Below are 24,877 nucleotides of genomic sequence, written 5' to 3'. Positions count from 1 at the left end.
GTTATATGAGAATTATTAGATAATATGGAGCGCGACGTTATAGCGCCTTGTACAGACACAATAGGCAACACAACACACACAAACGCCCCGCTTTATCTGTTATCTTTGTCCATGCTTTTCCAAATAAAATATTATTGCTAACTTCATATTATATAAGTATTTATTATTATTATTATTGTTGCGGTCGATTCGTCAACGCGTTGACAATTGTCTCCATCGTCCTGTGTGTGGTTTTTTGTAGAATTCATATTATTTATTTCATAGGTATAATATAATATATTGAATTTAAATAACAACAATAACGGTTTGTCGTGTTCGTGTACGTTATAATAGCACTGCCATGCAGTGTTGTTGTTGTTGTTGTTGGACAGTGTTGAGAGTTGTTTAAAAATGTAAACGGTGCGTTCCAAACGAATCGCAGCTGTACAATGGCCAATGAATTGGAAATACCTTTCAGAGAACTCCTCGAGAACGACCATCCGGAAATATTTGAATATTTAAAAAACGCTGTTCGCATGTTACACCGGCAACAAAACCTGTTGGCCAAACTCAAAAACAACGGTTTAGTCGACATCAAGGTTTGTCGATACATAAATTGTTATATCGTTTGCACGTATCTCGTTCAGCGGCGCTTAATGTTCTGTTCATTGATTTCCAGAAATGTCACGCTCAAGCCGAATCGGTTTCCCCCAAGACGGACGTCGACGATGGCGCAACAGGCGTCAAGCGAGAAAACGTGAACGCCAAAAGTAACGCAATCGAAACGGCCGACGCAAATCCGACCAATGTAATTATCGCTTTTGTACAGAGTCGATTTTTGGCTGCCGAGCCTTTTGCGTTGAGCAATTCGAAAAACTGTTTATTTTGTTATTGTTGTAGTCGATTACTTGTTGTTTGTGTGTTACCAATATTATTTGTTTAGGCGAAAAACGCAACGGCAAACGTGAAAAAAGTCAGTACGACCAACGACAACGCTTGCGAATCGAGTGCAATCAAAGAAGAAGGAGAGTGTAGTGAAGACGAAGAAAAATCTACAGACGTCAAATCGGTAGATCGTAATCGTTTGGAGACTAGTCGTTTTTTGCTAGAAGAGACTACCGGAATGTACTACGACCAAGTCACCGGCTATTACTATAATCTAGTGAGTAGACGATTTTTATATTTTAATAAATTAATGTGTGTGTGTGTGTTTACGCGATTCTCAATTTCAGGATAACGGTTTGTTCTACGACGGCAACCAAGGGTGTTATTATTATTTCGACGTGATTGCGCAAAAGTATCGATTGCACTCGCAAGTTCATCCAGACGCTACTGCGGCGCCGACACCTTGCGAACGGCCTAAACCGGACGGACGTGAACATTGTGACGTTCTACCGGAGATTGATTACGGCGATTCCGACAACTCTGTGGACAGCGGCAATTTAATAATCAAAGAGGATCCCGAAGAAAACGTCGAACCCGAGGAAAAAGAATGCAAAAAAGATTCGACAGTGGACAATAGTAGTGTAAGTTGCAAAGTTGGCGAGCGCGACGAAACAACAAAAGAAGACGTTAAACAGCAATTGAAAGTAATCGAAAGTGAAAACAAAATCGTAGATGAAACGCCGCCAGAAGTTACGTCCTCTCCGCCGCCTTCTACTTGTGAAGTAAATCAAGAAATGTTTTGTTGTCGCCTTGTTCTTATTTAATTTGTTTTTGTTTTTTTTCAGGTTCTGGACAAACGATATTTGAATTTATTACAATATACCAAGTTATTGCCCGCTCCAAAGAATATCGTGCATAAATTAACGCCTGATGGGGTAAACCACAACGGTAAGCCATTTGAAAAATTGGCACTCGACTATAAACTTAAATAATTTCCAGAGTAAAGCCAAACAATATGCACAAATAAGAAACTGGTATGCGCTTAAGCATCAGCTGGCGGCGATCGAATCGGAAATCGTTCAGTATGAAAATTTCGTCTGGGACCGCATTGAACAGTACCTTTGTCTGAACAAGAGGGACGATAAAAATTCCAATTGGAAGTCGTACAAAGAAGTCAAAGCCAATCTTTCGGACACGCAAACCAAATTGATAAAATCGAGTAAGAATGGCCGTGTATCATTGGCGTACCGTTGTTGTTTTACACGTCGTTTGTTTTACTCAAATTTCAGAAGTCGTCGGGTGGCCGCCGTGCATACGCATCATAGTGATCGAATCCAAAGCGTGTAAAACGTTGATTGGTAAACTGTTTTTGATTACATGCCCGGGCGGTACGATAGGACGGTCGACGAGTCGAGACGTCATAATACCCGACGACAATGTCAGCAAGGTAATCGTCGTTGCAATGGTTTCGATCGTAGCGACATAATATGTACAATAAAGTAAAACGGCGTGAAACGTCCTTTTGGTTTTTTTTTCTCAGCTGCACGCCGAAATATCTTTTGTGGGCAACGTCAACAAAGTAGGACGAGGTCACTATGTTATCAAAGATAAAGGAAGTACAAACGGCACGTACTTGGATGGTAAAAAAATTACAAAAAGTTCGTCTTCCGGCGAACCCAAACATTTGATCCACGGTTCCGAGCTTCTTGTGGGCGACACAAAACTGTTGTGTCACATACACGACGGCATGGAAACGTGTAACCTATGCGAGCCGGGCATACAAGCCACCGCCGCCACGGAAGAAGGTGAACACACTAGATCGACGGCCGTTGTTTTGCGAACCGGCAGTTACGGCAGTTTATTTGTCGATGCAATTGTGTTGATAGCATTTTTTTTTTACCATTTAGTCGTTAAAAATGAAATTCCACAAAAAAGAAAACACGACGAAGAACTTAAAAGTTTGAAAGAAAAATACGGCTTACTGGGTTGCGAGCCGCCCGAAGCCGTGTTGCCGAAGGGCTATAAAGACAGAGCCGAAAAGAGAAGGAAAACGGTCGGCTCTCAGAACGCCCACGAGAAAACCGAAGTAGCTTGTCTATCACAGTAAGAAATATGAAAACCGTATTGTTGGAAAACATTAACCTGCTAGTCAAAGAGCTAATTAACGTCATACTTTTGTCTTTTCAAAGACAGTCGGAGTAATTTAAATTTCATTTTTCCAGGCCAATTCCTACCAAAAACAAGGGCTTCAAGTTATTGGAAAACATGGGTTGGACGCCAGGTAAATCGTTGGGCGCCAACAACTGTGGAATCAAAGAACCCGTAAGTTTCCGCGTACAAATAGTTACGTACTTAGTATTAATATATTTATAGAGAGAGAGAGAGAGTGAATCACATAGTTAATGTAAGTTTAACGAGCATGATTTGCTGCATAATTGATGAATAGTTGTTTCTTGTCGATCGTGTATTACGTAGCATATGATAATACGGCAGAAGACAACGCAGGCGACTGTAGCGATTGTATAGTTGCGACGACTACGCAAACACTGTGGTTATTGAGATTACGTAAAACTTGGTTAAACTAACTCTCTATGGCGGTATATAAAATATTCACACTCCTGTAAGTCTGCGATTAGTTATGTACGGACGGCTTGTAAATATTTAATGTGCGAAACAACAACAGTTATAGCACATTTCTCAGAGTTCTCTTGTTAAACATCATCATCATAACACTGCATTGGCCATTACTTCCGAGTAAAATTAATACTTTTAAATGAAAACTTAAAAAAAAAAAAAATCTCAGAAACTATGCAAAAAAAAAACTAATAAATAAATAAATAAATATATATATATATATATATATATATATATATATGAAAATTAGTCTTATTAATTTGCCTTTATGCATCTATTTTTCTAGATCGGTTTGGACGTGCGAGACGATAAAATGGGCCTGGGTTTCAACACGATGGGCGGCTTTGCCCAAATCGAACAACCCAAGATCAACGTAGTCGTTAAGCCGTCGAAAATTCGATTCAATTTCGGCAACAAAACCACCAACGTGCCGATAAAAACTAACAAAATTAATTTTTCAGAAGGTAAATATCGTAAATTCATATAGTTTGTATTATTATTCCACTTAAACTGTAGAAATTATTATTAATCTAAATAACATGTGTTTTCGATTTTCAGACGCTTCATCGGAAGAAGAAAAATAACACTACCTCCACTCTGGTGCCTCGAACTGACCGACAATAATTTTTGAAAACATGTATTTATATTTTTCGACTAAAATATTATGATATTACACATTTTTGGTGAGATCGGTATTTCCAATCGTGTGTGATTTAATATGCATGTACAAACAGTTTTTTAAAATAAATTCTAATTTTATTATTATTACTATTTTAACGTGTGAACTCGCGTCACCGGTGCTTCGTTTACGATGTACTTTAAATATATTATGTATACTAGTAAATACATAAAAATATATTTTATTACGGTAAACCAAAACTATGTACAAACAGTGAGCTCTACGATTTAGCTTATATTTTATTCAGTCGACGTGTACAATGTCGTCGTGTTGTATTTCAAAATACATTATATTTTAACATGTAGGTTTAATTTAGCGATAAGTTTCATTTTACTTAACGACTGTGTTAAGTCGACTGCTGTGTTGTTATATTTTATAATTATTATGTACTGATAAAACATTTGCTAAATAAAAGGTACGTATCGTGTTTAAAACCCGTTACTGTTTGCAAAAACAAGCTATTAAAATAATACTTGTCCTTGTTTAAGGTTGTCCGACTTGTGGATTAACTGTGTGTGTGTGTGTGATTAACAACTTGATAAATTTGAAGCAACAAGAAGGAAAAAAACAAATCAAATTGACAACGTTAACAGATTTGGCGGGTATAGTAGTGCCCCCCATTAGCCAGAAGTAGGTAACGTTCACTCCCATTAGGGTTTTCTTACTAGCTAGTGGTACCTGTACTATTATGTATTTACTATAATTATATTTGAAAGCCTAGTGGTTAATCCTTCAAACTAGTAAAAAAAAAAAAATGGTTAACGGTTTCGGCTAGTAATCTCGCATGAGCTCGTTAAAATAAACACGGATAATTAATTGTAACGATGATGAGAATTATTATTTTTTATTTTTTCAAACCCGTTGACCGATGATATATTATCCGGCAATAATTAATATTATACTTACTACAAACTGTTGGAGCTTGAATTGTATTTTTATGTTTTTTTTTTTTTTAATTAAAATATATATTAGAGTATGGATTTTTTTTTACCATACAAACATTAACTCTATATACAAATTGTATTCTATTGGTTACAATATAACAGTTATATTAGAGTGTCTATTTTTTTTTTTTCTACGGCTTGACAGTAGCCTGTCCATGTAAGATTTCTGACCCTTAGCCAAGAAGTACTCTAAGTACTTGTTTTCAATAGGCTACCATCATCAGTTGGGAAGGGGGCAATATTATGCGGCGATCACTCTGTAGACACACGGGGCCAGGGATAATGTATTGGTATTGTATCCGTAACCGAATAGCTGCTATAGGCATAATAGCAGCGGCCAGCGAATGTTCTCTAAGGTCGTTGCGCGCGACCTTCTCGAATACAACAATATACACGGCCAGCGATCAACGACCGCCGCGTACGATGCCGCATCGCACAGTGGAACAATAACAACAACAACGCCGCCGCCGCCGCCATGTAAGTACGCGTGTAATTGCGCGCGTATACGCGAACGTAAGCGGCATAGGTAAGCGTATTTTATCCAGCAGTCGCGTGTAATAGATAGGTAGGTAGGCACGACGTGCCGTACATGGAATTGCGCTGAAGCTTTTTAAATGATATAAAATATTTTATGTAGGTACATCGCGTCTACTCCGGGGGGGGGGGGGGCGCGAAGACGACATGACTAATGATATTACTTAAGACGGCGGCGGTGGCGGTCTAGACTCGAGGTGAAAGAACTTATGCGGTCCAGGGAACTTTGGGCGACAACGACCGAAAACGTGTGCATCGTTAATCATCACTCTCTCTCTCTCTCTCTCTGCCGGACGACCTTACGTCGTGCAAGTACCCGGACGGGCGGCGGCAACCCTCCCCCCGCCCCCGCACGTCCGCCGACATCATTAATATTATTGCCGCGCGCATAAAAGCTCGTCGACGACGGCGTTACGACGATTTATGACCGTCGACCGTAACGGAATTGTTGATCGATTCGCCCCCGCTCGCCGCTTGACAGTGACCTAGGCCAATTAATTTCCCTAAACCGTGGCGACGCGCGCTGCTCCCCCGTCCCGTCGTTATTCAATTTACTCGCTCGTCGCCGCGCGAAACGCTCAATCATTTTCGCGTGTACGCCAACGCGCGCGGTTCGCGGCGTCCTGTCCGCCGCCGCCGCCGCCGTTGCGTAATCGCGCCGTCTTCCGAGTATCGGCGGTCCGCCGCCGGATACCCGGAACCGCGTGACGGCTACAACAATATATGTATATTAATGCGTATCGCGCGTCAACCGGGTTCTTACGTTTTATGCCAAACCTAATTGATTACTATGTAGTGTAATTAATCATGTGTTATACATAGTGGGGGTGATCCGACTGACGACAAGACACTCATTTTTTGTGAAAATATGAATATTTTGAGAATTTTTTTTCCCCTTAACTTTTAAGTACATATATTTTACTACATTTTTCGATGTTTTGAAGTTTTTTTATCACCAATCCTTATAAGCCAAAAAGGGGGTTTTTGGGTTTTTTTTTTTTAATGGCAACATATGTTTTTAATAACATACATTTGTAGACAAAAAATTTAAAAAAATATGTTAGCGTTTGATTATTCAATTTTCATGCATTTGTTCATTTGTACTTAATAAAGATTTGATTTTTCGACTGTATTTCTTGATATTTATAGTGACTTCCTAGCCGTTAGTAGTAGAATGTTATCGCCAATAAATTTGGACAATGCGAACATAAATATGAATTTCATGTGCTACCTACCGGTTTTGGAAAACCGAAGAAATATGATAATTATTAAGAATAAATTTACAGTATCTTTACCAAAGTCGTAGCTAACGAACAGATAAATAAAAATAAAAAATTCAAACGCTAACCTTTTTTTTTTTTAATTTTTTGTCTACAAATTTATGTAATTAAAAACATATGTTGCAATTTAAAAAAAAAAAACACAAATCTCCCTTTTTGGCTTATGAGGATTGGGGAATATTATTAGGCATCGTTATAATAATTGAAAATATGTTGACCTCCCTCGACCCCACTGTAGGTGGTATTGGCTACTGGCTTTTTATTTCGCTATTGTTGTCTTGTGAGAGGAGCAGCTGATGAACGGTTTGTGTAAATATGACATGTCTTAAAAAAAAACAACAACAACAACAACACGAGTATGCCGAACCTACCTCAAGCGGTTTTTTTGGTTTGTTTTTCACACACAATGTCGGCAAATGTAAAAGACACGGCGGTGTTCGTGCGTAACAATGACAAAATATTTTCTGCTGACTGTCCGTTTGTCCGGCACTGACCTATCCGCACGGCCGCCGTTTCCCATTGGCCCGTTTCGTTTGGACAGCCGTCGTGTCGACCAATCAGAATGCGGCCCCGGAGAATCCACGCGTCCGATTGGCCGTTGTCGGTGCAGGACGTTGCAGGTACACGCACGTACCTATTTAGTGTGCACGTAATAATATTTACCTGTTCGGCGATGCCTGAACGTGGAAGAATGTAATTTTCGTTTTTCTTTATTTTGTCGGCGAGCCTTGAGATGAGCAGCAGAATATAATATGCTAGCTACGGTCCAGCGGGTACCTGATACCGAAACATATTAGGTATACATTATAATACAATGTGTACACAAACGAAAATCCATTAAGAACAAACGGTTTCCACACAGTATAAATATATATATATATATATATATATAATTATTATTATGGGTATCTACCGGTCATCAATCTCAATTATATACAATTCAACTGTATACGACAATAGTGATAATCATCAGGGTGTAATGCGGTTGAAACTTGGAATTTTTTTTTATTCATTTATTTGAATAATATAATATATAACCGCCATTCGGCTCGAGACGGCCTAGGTACAAAACGAAACGACAAGTATTTTAGACACATCAAAATATTCTTCAGATATGCTTAAATAGAGAATACAAATATACATAATGATTTTTTGGTTTAAAAAAAAACAGAAACAAAGTCGACCAATACAGGTGAGCAACCTCATTTTACACCCAACTTTTGGTGGTAAAAATGTTACTGGTAATGAAAACAAACATCAGTATCATTGAGAAGTATTAAAAAATATAACAGAAACAATTTAAAAAAAACATCTATCAAATATACCTATATAAACATTCCTAAGAAGTCGTTGGTAAGGTAAACTTTCTTGTTTCTTGTAAAAAGAAAATAACAAAAATAAATTATAAATCAAAATAACAAACATACATACATCCGTTTGGAATTCGACCGTTTATTATGATTATTTTGTTTGTTTGTGGAAACCGCCTTAATTAATGTGGTTTTGTGTATAGTCAAACTATTTGAATATTTTATTTTATAATAAAACACTATTTCAATACGTGAAACATGATATACTACTACATTACCCGAACACTAATAATTTACATAGAATATCAAAACACTATATTATTATATAATATGCCTACAGAGCCTAAATATACCTATGTATGGATAATATGTGTATATTATGATCATCAGGGTCGGATTTATATAGATCTGAAGGTCGACAGTAATATTAAATAGTTGGACCAACTAGATTTTCAATTAAAACAACCATACATCTAGTCGAGCCAACTAAATGCTTAATTGGGCCAAATATTCATATAGTTATTCCAACTAGACACACACATATATATATATATATATATATATATTGTTCCCTATATTAACCTTAATTTTAGTTGGACCAACTATGTAAAATATTTTTCTGTTTCTGTATAATAATGGCTGTATAGAATCGGTACGATTTTGATTTTGTCCTCCTGTACATTAACCCTAAAAAGCGTACAAATGACTAACATTATCATAATGGCAACCTCGTGTACATTGTATACACATTTAAACGACGAGGTGATTCACATTAGTCTGAAAATAACGGCCATACTATGTCTAATAATATATTGAAAATGGTTTCAAATTTCCAAATTGCGTTTCTACAGTAAACATCATCATAATATTTTTTTTTTTTAATTTTTATATATATTTTTAACGGGTTAATAATACAACGATTGTGGTATTATTCAAGCCCTAGTATGTTTTACAGTGTGGCATAGCGTTTGGCCAATTTCGGTATCCAAGCAACGCCGGTCTAATGCGTTGCCGGTGCTTAGGGTTTGATATTTGATACCGTCAAAGTCAACGTATTAGATGTTATCACTAGGTCATCACGATAATTGTTGCGTAGGTACCGAGGTCCTATAGGTAAATAGAACAAACAGAACATAGTTATTGGTAATTACAACTAGAAATGTATCGTGTCCCTATTATATATTACCTAACCTAACCTAACCGGATAAACCAAAATCACTCTCATCTAGGATAGGTGAGGTTTGGTTAGGTTCGATTAGGTTTGGTGAGGTTCGGTTAGGTTCGGTTAGGTTTGGTGAGGTGAGGTTAGGTTCGGTGAGGTGAGGTTAGGTTTGGTGAGGTTTGGTTAGGTTATCTAGGATATATTGTGTAAAATCAAAACTATATTATAATATATTTTAAATCCAAGCTGCACCCGGTGTAAAATTGGTTAGGTACTAATTATTGTTTAGTAGAATACCTAGTTGACACGAGTACTAGAAAATAATAATTACACGGTGTTTAGTTAAAAACGCAGTTTGGTCTATGGGAGACATATTCGGTGTGTGTGTGTGTGTGTATACCGACCGACTACCTACGCAATATTATAATATTGTTGATTAATAGTAATATGTTGTCGGTCCGGTTTTTTGAGAATTATTATTATTATATAAAAAAATACCTTTTGGTACAACACCGCGAGTTTTGGAGTAAATCGTGTACTATTATTATTATTATTTATATATATATATATATATATACGAGTATATATGAAAAACGGCCGGGTTAAAAAATAGAAACCGACATTGGACGTGGTCGCCACCAGACTGTTTTGACCAAGGGCAATATTGTCCTTGAAGGCAAAATCGACCAATGTCTAACGAAATCCTTATAGCTGATCATATTATACTTTATATTGAGGCAGTCATAGCTGCTGCCAGCTGTCCAGACCAAATTAATTATTATATTTTCCGTTCACAGAGTGTACACGTTTTCAATATATGTATGTAGGTATAGATTATTATAAAAAAGAAAAAAATAGAGACCGTGTGTATAGATAAGTCATTCCGGTTTGTCGAAAAAAAAAAATATACTTAGGAGTTTTAAACGCTAAACAATTTATATTATATAGGCTCTTGCCGCCGCCCTTCGTTAAAAAAATAATAATAATAATAATTACCATAAGCTGTTTTCATATAGCTTTGTCAGGAAGACTGCGCTTAAAAAATATTATACAAACAAACTCGGTACAGTTGATTTATTGAAATCAAACCACGCACACCACTAGTCTGTAGTTTGTATATTTATGTATTATTTATATATATATATATATGTTATAATCGTAGATCCCAAAACGACTAGAAGAATTCTCAAGGATAAGAATACTTACATAATATTATGTATTAGGTTTAAACATGCAACTTGTAAAAGACACATCCATACAGGGTGATCATTTTTATCGTTAACCACTCAATATCATCAGCTCATAGGGTATAAACTCGAATAACTTCAAAAATAGTTTTCCAAACTGGATTTTTTTACAATTTGTTGTCTACACTTTTATGGAATATTAAAAACGTATGTTTCCATTTTTGAAAGAAAAAAAAATAAAGTCCATACTTAAGGCACATTCCTTATCACTGATAACAATGCTGTTATCATTTACTGATAAGGGAGGATCATTCTCGAGGAATATGTAAACGCAATTTATCCATTAAGTCGGTCTAGTTTTTAACTAATTATAATATATTATACTCCTACTGATAAAAAAAAAATGAAATAAATATCTCATTAACACAAACGACGAGTTCCAAAGCAAATAATTAGCTATCCTATTATCGGTTGTCAAGGGACAATGCTGTAACCGCACGCATCACGTTCTTGTGTGTATTAGTTTCACTTGGACAATCCTGCGGTCACATAAGTGTATATTATTAATGATACGGTAGTACACTACAATAATACTATTGTTTTGTTTACATCGACTAGGTACTTTGAAGGATAAATTGTATTTTTTTTTTTTCATAATTTTTCAATAGGCTTATTTTCTGTGTGTCTATTGGCTACATGTTCTTGTGACTTGGACGGTGTAATTGACACTTATTGTCTGACGTTTGAAAAATAATGCCTTGAACAGGATGTTATTTTTACAACCAACAAATGGTAGGTTAGGCCAGGTCGTACAACAATGTGATGGCATGGCATATTTAACTGGAACAGATATCGTGGAGACCATTAGGGCGATATTTGAAATATAATACAAGACTTGGAGATGATGATGATGAAGGCCTAGTGGAATTTTTCACAATAAAATGGGTACAAAAACCGTGTGGATTTAAATAATTAATAATACTAAACATACAACAGCCTTGTACGTCCACTACCACAATAATATTACACATGTTCATCTTTGATAGGACATCATCATTTTTATGATATCTTAAAAACTACAGTCCAACCTTCAGTTCGGTTAATGTTAGCAAAACTCTAGACATTACTTATTGAAGTTCCAAGCAAATAGTACGCTTTAAACCGACCGCCAAAGTATATTTTGTTTTTTTTAAATGAATTTATTGAACTATTGTTCCTAACCCAAATGGCGTGTGAAGTTTTTCAATGTAAATATAATATTAAAAATTATATAAATTTAGTGCGAATATAATCAACTAAAAACTGTATATATTTTTTTAAACTTAATATAGCTAAACCTAATCTAATCTAACCTAATCTAACCTAACCTAACTCTTTTGGTGATGTCAAAAAAGACAATGTGGCCGAATAAATTTTACTCATGAAGCGTACCAGTCATCAGTTATCAGGTTTGTAAAGTTAAAAATAAAGTTCTATAAAGTTTCCAGATTTGTATAGGTACATATTATATACTAATTTTATGTTTTATATCAGATTGGAATTAAACGCTTTGGAATATTTAGCCATGTTTATAGTACCTACATAAATGTATAAGTCAATTAAGTCTGAATTTTTATACGTAAGTATATACAATTTAAACGCTAACTTTAAAAGCTAAAATGCTTATTTTAAGATCAAAACTAATTATACGTGTAAAAAGTTTAAACGATTAATATGTATATGCACAATACGAGAGACATAATTTGAAGTATGAGCAATTTCCAAAGTTTAATAAGTGTTGTGTACTTGCTTAGATAGTGGGAAACACTAGTTTTGGAATAGAAACAAGATTACAAATTTTTTGGCTAATCATTCTTATATTGTCAAATATTTTCTGAGTTATTTATATTAGATTTTGGTGAAAATAAATAAATACTTTTATATTTAAATCTTAATAATTGAAATAATTATACATATAAAATTACACTGTAGTGTTAAACCAAAATATCAATTTTTTTTTAAACAATTATAAAACCACAACTACTTTTTGGGGGTTTTCCACAGAAAACTGGCTGATGAATTTGTCCAGCACATCTATTTTCTGAAAAAAGGAATTTTATAAATTCAGCCTCCATTAAAAAAATGACTTTGATAAACTAACATTTATCAAATTCAGTATAAAAGGATGGCCAAGAGATATATTATGAGATTTCAGTAGGGAGAACAAGACAGATGGAAAAGAACAACGAGAAAATATTCAAAATGAGAAAATATGACACAAAAGACAAAGAGGAGAATCATTAAGTGACAGTCTTTGTACAAATGGAAAGGTAGTGAATAGCGATAGGCGATCTAGATAGTTCCAAGGAGGTCATAAGGCTTTTTAACAGGTAATTTATTGCAATGTTGTGATGTCCAGCGTCTTTGGACATCTTAAGGACATTATTGATACAGTGAAAAAATTGATTTCCACAGAAGGAGTTACGGTAAAACTGATAACAACTTTGTTTATGTTAATTAAACTTGTCGTAATATCAGCAAGTCTGTCTTAAGCCTCGAATTCAAAACCCTAAGCCGAATATTTATTATTTTCCTTAAAGCAGAAAACGAACGTGCACAAGAGATGCAACGCTAATTAAAAGTGTGATTAGACACCTGCAATTGATAAATAATAAATACTATTATCATTAACTGTTATCATAATGTTACATTAACCGTTCAAGTACAAAAACAAAATTCGGACCACACCTGGTCGATTCTCATAGCGGTTCTTTATAAAATCTTAAACCTAGCTAAAACTTAGAATTATATATACATTTTTTTTTAATTTTCGCGTTATTTATGTCACTCGGGTGGTTTGGACATTATAACTTTTAATATAATAATAATGGCACGTGCGTCGCGTGTTGAATATATTATATTGCTTTCTATAAATTACCATCGAAATTCCACGGATAGGGAACGCATGATGTTTTATTGCTGTGATCTATCTATTAAAAAAAAAAAAAAACACAACACTATAAATAATCATAAAAAAGTCGAATTTGCTACACGTGTATACATTAATGAAATATGTACATTAAAAATGCGCATTGGTAGTACATAGGTATACATAATACATAATAATATGCGATTCTCTTTAACACAAATAGGTCATGTAATGGGGGGGAAAAACCAAGCTCATGAGGAGAAATCCAAAAAAAAAAAAATTGATTTGCTAGTCTTTATAGCTGCTACATGGCCGTCCTGTGCACGCGCTTGAGTTTAATAATTACAAATTTGTTCCATCATGGAGTTTTATTTTTTTTTTCATTTCGATTTAAACAATTTAAATTGCGCAAAACCGGTCGACAAAATTTACATTTTTTTTTTTATGATACTTAGATCCAAAAAAATGCGAGACACGATATATGTATCTGAATAATTTGCAATACGAGTGTAATGTACGGCTCGAACCGTTCGAAAAATAATATTTATAGTTATAATATCCTGTTATGGCGTTATTCCATTAAAATTGTCTAGTATAAAACAGAATTTCTTTTTTGAAATTTTATGTCTTTGCTTTGGCACACAACCGAAAACAGTCGACAATTAAAATATACCCAACGAAAATTTCTGATGATTTATCTGATATAATAAGAGATAAGAGATAAGAGAGATAAGAGATAAGATGGCTCCCGTGGTTGTGGATGTTTTCTAGAGATTTTCTGTTTTATTCATCTTTGTTTTTTGTTAGTATTTTGCGGAAACATATTCAACATGAGTTTTGGGTTGGATTTTGCACAAAAAATTAAATTCACAGTCGATCCGACTAAATGAACAAACAAACGACCACACCCGCCGAGTGTGTGTTTTGGTTTTTGCTTAGGCAATCGGTGTGTTGGGTGTGTAAATTTGACTATGTTCTATTGCGTCCAAGGTTTTTCAAAAAAAAAAAAAAAACCTAACTCGTTAAGTATAGTTCTAGGATTTATATATATTGTTTTATTCCCTGACATATTGTGTGGTAGGTCAAGAGCCGGAGAACCTCTCATAGTATTGATGGCCGAAGGACGACAACACACGGTGATTAGGTTGGTTAAACGTTCTACTGTAGTAAGTGTTTACACATAATAATTATAATAGTCTAAGTACATACCGTTTAACCGTTCAATACCGTTTAAAAAGTAATCTATCGCACCCAACATTGTACGCGATGCCTCAGTGTATATAAATCAGCGAATAAACTAGAGACTCACCTACAATGTATAATATATAATAATATCATAGACAATCCATAGCCGCAAGGCGAATTGCTGAACTAGTTATAATTATTGGTCTACACGGTAGATAATTGTCTTAGACGAGTACATTTTTTTTTTAATGATCGTTCTTTAATATATTAAGGTTAAATACTTAAAAGCTGTATACATTTTGCCGAACGCAATTTTTTTCCAAGATAAAATGTGTGTTGAGAAAATTATAGACATTGCCAGTGTGTAATATTATCTTCAACGCGAATACAGCCATAGTCCATAATTATAAAAGTGGTTATACAGTTATGTATTTACCAGAAGAAAAAAAATGTAGTCATAGAATACATAAAATAAATTTTGTATGAGCTATTCAAATTGAATCGATTTTTGTTTGAATGGGCACACGTTTCAACAGGTGAACTTTTGGGAAATGATAAAAAACTGCATAACTTTCAAAATGTGACAACTTTGTAAATAATTTTTTTAATGTGCATTATGACGTGCATAGTACTCGACATTCGTACCAAATTTCGATACTATAAAAATATTTAATTCAAGTTTATACTAGTTGAAAGTTGCAAAAAAAATTAACAAAAAATGTAACATATTATGCCCTTTTAATAAAAAGCGATTCAAATTAAAAAAAAAATGGTTTTCATAGATTTTGCACTCTGATTGTGCAGCAACTTGAATATTGTACATTTTGCATTTTGTCGGTTTACAATAATTACAGGTTGAAGTGACGTATAATACATTGTTGTGCTTATGTTTTTATTATTATTGCTGTTATTATTACCATGTTACTCGGATGTATAAAATGCATAGGCGTCACTAGGGGGGGGGGGTGCTAAGGGGACCTTTGGCACCCCCCAAAATTTAAACCTAACCTAATCAAACCTAACCTAACCTAACCTCAATCCTCGATTTGTACGCATACAATTTTAATTATTTATTCATACTCTGTTCAAATTTTTTTTTAGAATATTTTATTTTATATCAAACGGTTTGACGAAGATAATTACTATGTTTAGCGAGGTATAGGTACATAGTTTTAGTACCCTGTAAAATTTAGGTCTAGTTTTGCCTGTGATAGCTAAAATAATACGGCATAACATTATGGTAAATATTGCTCATGTCTTGGGCATGAGGAAAAACTACACATTATATTATACATACAAAACTATACATACCACAGTAGGTAACTATTAATTATTATATTATACTCGGATGCGTTTTTTTAGCAACGTGCTATGTATAATAATATAGTAATAAACAATTTTTTGTCTTCGATCCGCCTTGAATTTAAGTGATAGGCTATAATTATTAGTAGTCTATAATATTATTATTGTCTATTGCGATTAGATTGTGACGAATATAATAATATATAACATGGCGACCAAGCAAAACAACACCCTTCAGCTGCAGAAGATGCTGGTAGGGGAAATGAGAGTTACTTAAAGACAGACAGACAGACAGACGGAGAGAGACAGAGATAGTGTGTATATCTATAAGAATTATTATCCATATAATAGTTAACAGACACACTAGTTGTATCTACCGGTTTATAATAGCTATTTAGTAATAGTTCATATTATACAAAATATATTCACAGTATATAATATATACTATATTGTATCCCCACACAGCCTCCTGCCTATAAAACGTTGATTATCCTAATGCCAAGTGACATTAGTTATCCGACTTTAAACGTGTTTCGAATTATATTTTGCTTATCGATTCATAATAATAATAAAAAGAAACCTAACAAAACCATTAAAAATTTTACCGTATTCGCGTATTGACAGTTGTTGTACTTAGACAAATTAACATACCAATTGATACCTGTAATAAAAACAAGTAAGTTTATATAATTATTAACATTTTACAATAATATGTACTTGGGTGTTGGTTATTACCAAATAAATGTAGTCTAGATTTTTCTAGAAATTATTCTCATTTATCATTAGAAAATGCTATCATATACAATATAATATACTGCTTATTAATATTGTCGTTATCGAAAGACGACATGCTAATGACATAAAATCACAATCGTAATATGTTTACCACATCTTATTTTCATCTGTTCAGTCCCAATGTTAAATGAAATTGATATGTTGTTCTGATAAAATAGATATCAATTTTTACATAATATTTTACATTGGTAGTGTTAAAAAAAATATATGATAGCACTCAATATCGATCACTTTTATTTGGAAAAATTCACTTAATACAATAAAGTATTTTCAAGTGAAGTAAAATCGAATCTCGTTTAAAGATTTGATGTCTGTTATTTTTCTTCCCTGAATAATAATTATTCAATTATTGAAACGCACATTATTTAAAAAAACTGCTTATCTTGAATACATTTTACATATAATAAAATGCCTTGGACGACAGGCAACCATACTTACTCAAATGCACGTTTGGTATTTTTGTAAGTGTTTATTGTATGTAAAAAAAAAAATAGGTTCAGATGATTCGATAAAAAAAACCTGGTTGGTTTAAAAAATTATTATATATATTTTTTGGGGATTTTTTTAATAAACTGTAACGCACTTTAGGGTAAATTGAGATTTGTTATTTGAAAGTTGTCTGCCAAAAAAAAAAGAAAGTTAAATAGGTTTGTACTATTTTTAAAATTAAAAAAAACAACAATTGGTATTGTTTCAAGGCATAAATTGTAAATTAAATTACCAGCTACAGTTAAAATAAGCGTGTCAATATAATATTATATTTTTAAGAAAGTTAGAGTTTTCTAGAAAGCATAGATTAAAAAATACTTGCTAAGAAAACTACTGTCGTTAGACACACTCATTTTAGTTGGTTTTTTTTTATACATTTTTTCAAGTGATTATGAGCTGAAAATTAATCGATGAAAACTTAATTTAACAGGTGAGATTTCGAAAAAGAGGAATGAAAATAGTACATACAAACGCATAGTATGTTAAAACTTGATTATCATTGAATACCATTTTTTTTTTTGGAAAATTCCAATTTTACTCTACACTTAAACTACTGAATCAAATTTGTTGGGAAATGTTTGTTATGTTTTTTGCAAAAAGTCATTAAGTCCTGATTAGAGTATTATTATTAGCATTTATAGTATTATTATTTTATTATAGTATTTTTGTTTAAAGCCGTTTAATTTTTTGGATAAGGGTTTTGGTGAGAAGCATATTGGGTATTGAAAATATCATCATTGTGTTTAATTTCTTTAAAAAAAATACTAAATTGTAACTCAGAAAAAACTGAAATACTCAAAAGAACTCGTGTTGTACCCAATCGAAGGGCGTTTTTAAAAACATAAATAGTAATATTGCTAATAATAATTAGTCTACTAGGCAGACAAGTGTAGCTATACTCAAGTGTAGCCTACTATTTTTATTCTAATATTATTTATGTGTGAAAGAAACTTTAAATTTGAAAAAAAAACGATTAATACATCTGTATCTGCATTTATCTAGGTACAATATTACCACAAGGTTAATTTTTTTCGGTTTTTTCCTATCCTACATATTATTATACCCAGCTTGTTATATATTTATATATATATTTTATTGGTAAGTTGATTTTTTTTTTAATGACAAAGTTCCGCGTACGTTATTATTGAACAATATATATATATAGACTTTACAATAATGCATTATGTATATAACATTATTACAATATTTACATGTTATCGACCTTGTGCGGCCTACACAAGAGAGCTGATGGCATCTTAACCGTTGACAGGGTTACGCGGTTATTTTCTAGAATAAATCACTTAAGTATCTATATATGTAGACATTTTATATTGATCGAGCGAGATCGACGACCTTGACAATCTTTTATTTTTTCTATAACAGGGATCCAAGTCCATCGTAGAGCCTACATAACAATATAGAGTACAAATAAACGCCACAAAAGTAAAAATGTACGACTTAATAAGTTGTTTAAGTCAATTTACATCTACATAATAGGTAATCTTAAAAACCGAACCGATCTTGATTTAAAACTTTCACTTAGTTCATATTTTTAAAAAATCACAAAGCGCTTATTTTAGGTACACCAAAATTTTCTTTGTTAGACTTTTCAAGGGTTATATTTTTTTTAGTCACTGTAATTTAGCATCCCAAATAAAATTCACTTAGGAGTTACTCATCCTACATAATAAAACCATAATTTTGTTAAGTTGGTATGCTGTACAATAAGTCATTTTTACAAACCAAAATGTATTCAAGAAAGAACAAAAAAAAAACAATGTCGACATAACGGTTTTGGGAAAGCACTCAGTAGTGCCAACCGACATGCTATATGCTAAAGAAAATATTAATCCATGTTTTTATATTCGAACAACTTTAAAGGCCTTTAAGTAACACATAATTCTAGAACAAAAACGTGATATATGCCAATTAAAGTTAGGTCAATACCATTAATATATTATCACTTCTGTCGTTTTTAAAAATCCCATTAACACAGTCTAGACCAGGTGGTGTTAATGGGTAGTATTAAAAAAAAAATATATATATAATAAATTCGCAAGTTATAAAGTCGTTTTAATTAAGAAACACGTTTCCGTGTAAATCTGTAAAAAGTATTTAAAACGTTAAAAACCAAACAATAAAAATAAAAAGTTGTTTTATTACCGCCATGTTGGAATCGTTTTACAAAACTGCAAAACCGTATTCTCAAAAATATTTTTTTGTATCTTTTAAGTATTGATATTTATTTTAATATAAAACAAACGTCGTTTTGAAGTATGTATGTTTCAAATTATTTTTACACGTCGTGATTACACCTACGTTAAGTATTTAAAATTAAAAAATAATATTTACGGTTTTCCAAGATTTCGTGAAAAGTAAAATCGTTTTCTTATTTTGTCCTCTTCCTGCAATCAAATGACATCATCATAGGATTTTTGATAGATAGACACTGTATGTTATGACTTATGTGTTTGTTTAGGAGTCAGCTCAGCGGTTCTGGAAAATTTGTTAATTTGTCGGTTTTTTATTATATTTTTTAATGTGGCCAAATAATACCTTTGCAGCAAACTAATAATAAACAAAAATTGATTAGAGGACTATTATCAGTGTGTCCTTATCATAAGGAGGCACTGATAACAGTCCTCTTATCAATTTTTGTTTATTATTAATTTGCTGCAAAGGTATGTATGTGGCCACCTTAAAATATATGTACATTGAATTTTGACCTATTTCAGCAGATATTATATTATGCGTTCAAACAATTTATAAAATGGGAGTACAATGTAGGTCGAGGTCATTAAAAAAAAATAAAAGGCGGAATTGGAACATTTTATCAATATCATTAACGTCAACGACGACAAAACTTATCAACAAAATTGGTTCCTATTATTTTTGCTCGATTTTATATCATTTTTTTTTCACACAATTTCGAGAAGTAAAGTCTAATACCATTATTTCTATCGACACTATAACAATATTGCAAATTCGCAGAAACCCATTTCGTTTACGGTTTTCTTCCGGTAAACATCATTTCCATTTAATAACGCAGTGCGCTTTTGAAAAAAAAAAAAATACAAAAGCAATCGGTTAGTGCCATGTTTTCAATAACGCAAAATGCATTCCAAGAACAGCTAACAACATCAGCTAGCCTTTTTTTGTACATTAACAAAAGCTGTTTGACATTAATGCGCAAAAAATGTTGTGGCCTTTTTTTTTTGTTTGCCCCGCACGAATAAAAACCATTAAACTTGAACGTCGGTTCGCGTTTTGTGGTGTAAATTGAAATTAATAGTTTTAGGTACTACGATAATCGCTATTTTAATAATATATATTTTAACAAAAAATATTGATCGATGAGTTTACCTTGCTGTACCGAGTCCAATACATTGTGTGTGGAACGGTTCAACGGCTTTAGTTAGATTCAGACACATTCCATCAGAATTATTTTTATGTTTAGTCCATACCTAATTATCTAAAAAAGTTTAATTATTGACTTGTGGTATTGTTTGTGTGTGTGTGTGACCAAAACGGGATCCGAATCTCATAAAGCATATAATATATATAATTAAAAAATATCTATGCGCTTTGTATACATCATCATCACGCAATGTTCGAAATAAGGTGGTTAAAAAAATAAATAAAAAAAGGGTTTGGTAGCTAACAGTAAAAAATACCTACCTATTCCATTGTGCGAGACCAACACGACCTACGACACACTCGACTTAATTGTGCAAGTGCTAATATTATGTTGTTGTTTTTTTTTTGTAGCCATTTACTGTTAGGGGAAACGTTAATTTAGATTTTTAGCATAACGTTAACTTTATGAGCCATAAAAAAATGTACAAGTACATGATATTATAATGTACCTACGTTGGTTTTTGGATATGGAACAAAATGGCAATGAAGAAAGGGCATATTCTTAATTATTCAAATGTATATATATCTTAATTATTAACACACGTTAAACATAGTCAAAGTTCTCATCATTCAAACAATTTATAATGTATACATACTTGCGTGCATTGTACAATTCTTGCCATTGGAAATACAAAAGTACTATTTTGGTGTATTTGGTGTCAAACTAATGGCCTTAATTTAAACCAATCAAAATATACATAATTTACTTCATTCCCCGTTGCCGGCGTAGAGATAAAGTGCCTTCTTATTATCAAATTAATGGTTTGTTGTTATCATTAAATAACAACTGTGATAACGCAGTAGTTTGGAATTTTCTTGTAATTTTAATAAAGGCGTCTTTAAGATGGCGAATTTATGGATTTTTGGAAAACTGTAGATTGCATATTATTGTGTATAATAAACTCTAGGTATTTATTCGCAAAAGCACGGTTAGGTAGTGTAATATTATAATGTATATTTTACAAAACACAAAGCGCACCCCCGGCCGGCAAGGGTGTTACCACAACCGCGGTCGTGGTAATAATATATTTCTCTGTACCGTATACACATTATACATGTATATAATATATCCTAACCGCGGTTGGTCCGAACGAGGTGGGCATCCGGTTTGTTGTATAGGAGAGACTATATTATTATAATATATAATATTATTGTTACATAATACACGGTAGGCCTACCTATGTATACTTAGCTGCTAGCTAGCCCGTTGACTTATAAGTTTCTTCCAAGCTCTTTGTGTGTATGTGTGTACATCTCTCGAGGGGTTCATCGGTCTGTTTATTGCGACTTCACGAACGTCGCAGTCGGGACAATGCCGCGAAACGGCTCCACTCATTTGAATAAATACGGAATTGTACACACACATACATTCATACATTCATATTATTATACACAAAGAGCAATGTGTGTGTGTGTGTGTGTGTACGTAATATAAGAAGAATAAGACGATATCCGACGGAGGAGAAAAGCGCTCTCCGCAACACAACGGTAATGACGGCGGGCGCACTGACCGGCGGGGCCCGCCGATTGCTTTAGCCGTGTTGTAATAATGTGCATATGTGTGTGTGTGTGCATGTGTGTTGACGAGAGAAGGATTTGCTTGTTTACCGTCTAGACACCTGTATAACAAGTACAAGACCAGACAGACGTTGGTGCCCCGACGTCCACAAGACGGTCCCCAGACTCCCGGGGCCACCGCTTTCTTATGTGTGTACCTTCGAGTAGCAAAACTCTATAAACGTACAAATCGTTAGTGTTAATCGTCGGTTTTCATCATGTTTTCAAAGTGACCACATAATAATACCTTTGCAGCAAATTAGTAATAAACAAAAATTGATAAAGAGCACTGTTATCAGTGATAAGGAGGGGAAAAAGATAAAAACTTTCCCTTCTTATCACTGATAAGGAAGCACTGATAACAGTCCTCTTATAAATTTTTGTTTTATTGTTTATTATTAAATTGCTGCAAAGGTATTAAGAGGCCACCTTAAAATATATATATATTGAATTTTGACCTATTTCAGCAGATATTATACGCAATTATACTACAATGGTATTACAAGAGTAGGTCCGACCTGTCATGGAATCATACCATGTGTGTGTGTGTGTAAATTTTATTTGTCCTTTTCTAGCATTAGTTGAATAGTTGGAAAAAAAAACCAATTAAACTTCTTAGAAAAGCCCAACTTGAATCCGGCGGTTTTGGCTTCTAAGCGGAGCTATGATGTGCCCGTGTACTCTGTAAGATATTTTTCTATATGTTACAGAGATACATTGTTCTTCTATATGTTACATTGTTTTCATATTATCTATTACCTCAATTTATCTCTAATCTCTAAGCCATTATCTCTATTTTTATCCCTAATCCTTAATCTCTTTTCTATTATCTATTTATTTTCTAATCTCTTATCTTTTATCTCTAATGTAGTATCCCTAATATCTTATCTCCATTATGGCCTTTACAATAATATCAGCTATTGACCACCCCCTTTACCCTCGCCCCACCCCGTTTATCTATCCCCACTCTGCTTGCTTTTTTTTTGTCAGCCCAATATTATTATTTTTTAGATTAGTTCTAAACCCTAAATCTAGTGACACAACGATATAGTTACTGTGAAACGAAGTAGGTATATAACTTGGACAGCAATTTATTGTTGATAATTTGATAGAATACAATTGATTGCAATTGATAGAACGGATTTTAGAAAAATCCAATTTTTTCATATTTCTCAAGGAGCAGATTTTGTCCAGTTCCGGCATGTAAGACACCATATGAGACCGTGTAAGACCATATTATTATGTAGGTTGGCATGCAGTTAAAATATTGTATACTATTATAATGAACGGTGTTTGTTTTTGTCAACGACCGTTGGAAGGACGTGAACGGATGTTGTCGCCTACTTTTTGGTTTTTGTTTTTTGACACACACAAAAGTCAATACAATCAATATTGGGACAGTCCTGAACCCAAGTCTTTGGTGAAAGTTACAAGTTACACAAATAATAGAAGTAATAGCATTTTGTGGGGACCAAGCACAATACATAAAATTTGTCTTAAAGTTTTAAACAATTGATTTTCGACTTATAGACACATCTTAGAAAATTATTGACTTGTACAAAATAGTAAGTGAGTGTAATATACTAGAAAAAAAGTGTAACAATCACCAAGGTTGCACGATTAAAGGATTATAGGATGACTTATATCTCTAATAGACTGGTTCGTTTGAATTTAGTAGACTAATCACGCGGTTGACGGTTCATTATTTGAACTTTAAGGGAACTCTAAGCGTGTTTAAATATATTGCTAAAACTCTGCAAATCCAACAACACAATAATTTTAACAACGTTTAACGAATGATGTCCACATAAAGAGTGAAAACTAGGAGTTGTATAGGCAATACAAATACAGTTTGAAGTATTTTGCTGCTAAATAAAAAACGTGTTGGCAATATATATATATAATAATATACACTTGTATAAAGTTATTAAAATTAGTGTTGATAGAGAAATATTTTCAATAAACTTTCAATTGATTTGTTTTTTTTATATATATAAAATATAGGCAATAGTGTAAGAAGCAACCTAAAATTAAATCAAGTCCAATTAAAAAGTGTTTCGTTTGATACTCGAATTAACGGCTTAACCAATAGGCTTAAAAAAATTATGAAATTACAAAAATGAATTTTAGTAACCTACTATATAATAATTACAAAACAAAATACAAATTTTTGTTTTAAGTTTTTTTCTAATGCCTAAAAATTTGTTCAAGTCGGATAGCTATGTTCTTTTCTAGCTTGTTATAATCAGACACTTTTTCATTTTAATGAAATGTTCATTTTGCTCATTTTTTCAAGTAGGGTTTTGTTGTTGTTATTTTTATGTAAGTGTTTGTTTTGAAAAAAGTTTGAAAGAATTTAAGGAGATTGCGTGACTTACTTTTTTTTCTCTTCTGTCCTCCGTCGGTTACGTTTGTCATGAAACCCAACTTTTTCTTAATTATTCTGGTTCCACTATATTTATTTCTTCAATTATTTTAGACGCTGGCTTCCTTATTTAAATACAATATGTAAATATTAAAAATGTATTGTATTATTTCGTATCATATAGTGGTGTGCTATATTGTGTCATCACAAAAGCAATTTAATAATAAAAAAAAAACCATAACTGACTACTGTCAAAGTGTAATTT

The 24,877-nt window shown here is 33.2% G+C and overlaps 2 protein-coding genes across 3 annotated transcripts in view; both read left to right on the top strand.

The window, feature by feature from the left end:
- Positions 1-70: 70 nt before the first annotated feature.
- On the top strand, positions 71-5,086 carry LOC126840245 (angiogenic factor with G patch and FHA domains 1). Its single transcript, XM_050575869.1, has 12 exons — positions 71-578; positions 659-787; positions 923-1,141; positions 1,212-1,646; positions 1,710-1,799; positions 1,864-2,083; positions 2,154-2,311; positions 2,405-2,669; positions 2,772-2,967; positions 3,087-3,186; positions 3,785-3,962; positions 4,057-5,086. The coding sequence occupies exons 1-12, from the start codon at positions 429-431 to the stop codon at positions 4,080-4,082; spliced, it is 2,166 nt and encodes a 721-aa protein (XP_050431826.1). The 5' UTR covers positions 71-428; the 3' UTR covers positions 4,083-5,086.
- An 11,436-nt stretch (positions 5,087-16,522) lies between these two features.
- Positions 16,523-24,877, top strand: part of LOC126840963 (follistatin-A) — a 59,172-nt gene continuing 50,817 nt past the window's right edge. For both annotated transcript variants that reach the window (XM_050577072.1, XM_050577071.1), the window contains exon 1: positions 16,523-16,665. The gene's annotated coding sequence lies outside the window, so the exon portion shown is untranslated. The remainder of the gene's footprint in view (positions 16,666-24,877) is intronic.

The sequence above is a fragment of the Adelges cooleyi genome, unplaced genomic scaffold (genome assembly GCF_023614345.1).
Source record: "Adelges cooleyi isolate 19-005CV unplaced genomic scaffold, UGA_ACOO_1.1 ACOO_flye_CR_arks_rails_tigmint_CR_PRNA_376, whole genome shotgun sequence".
Classification (NCBI taxonomy): domain Eukaryota; kingdom Metazoa; phylum Arthropoda; class Insecta; order Hemiptera; family Adelgidae; genus Adelges; species Adelges cooleyi.
This window is presented reverse-complemented; position numbering and strand designations above follow the sequence as displayed.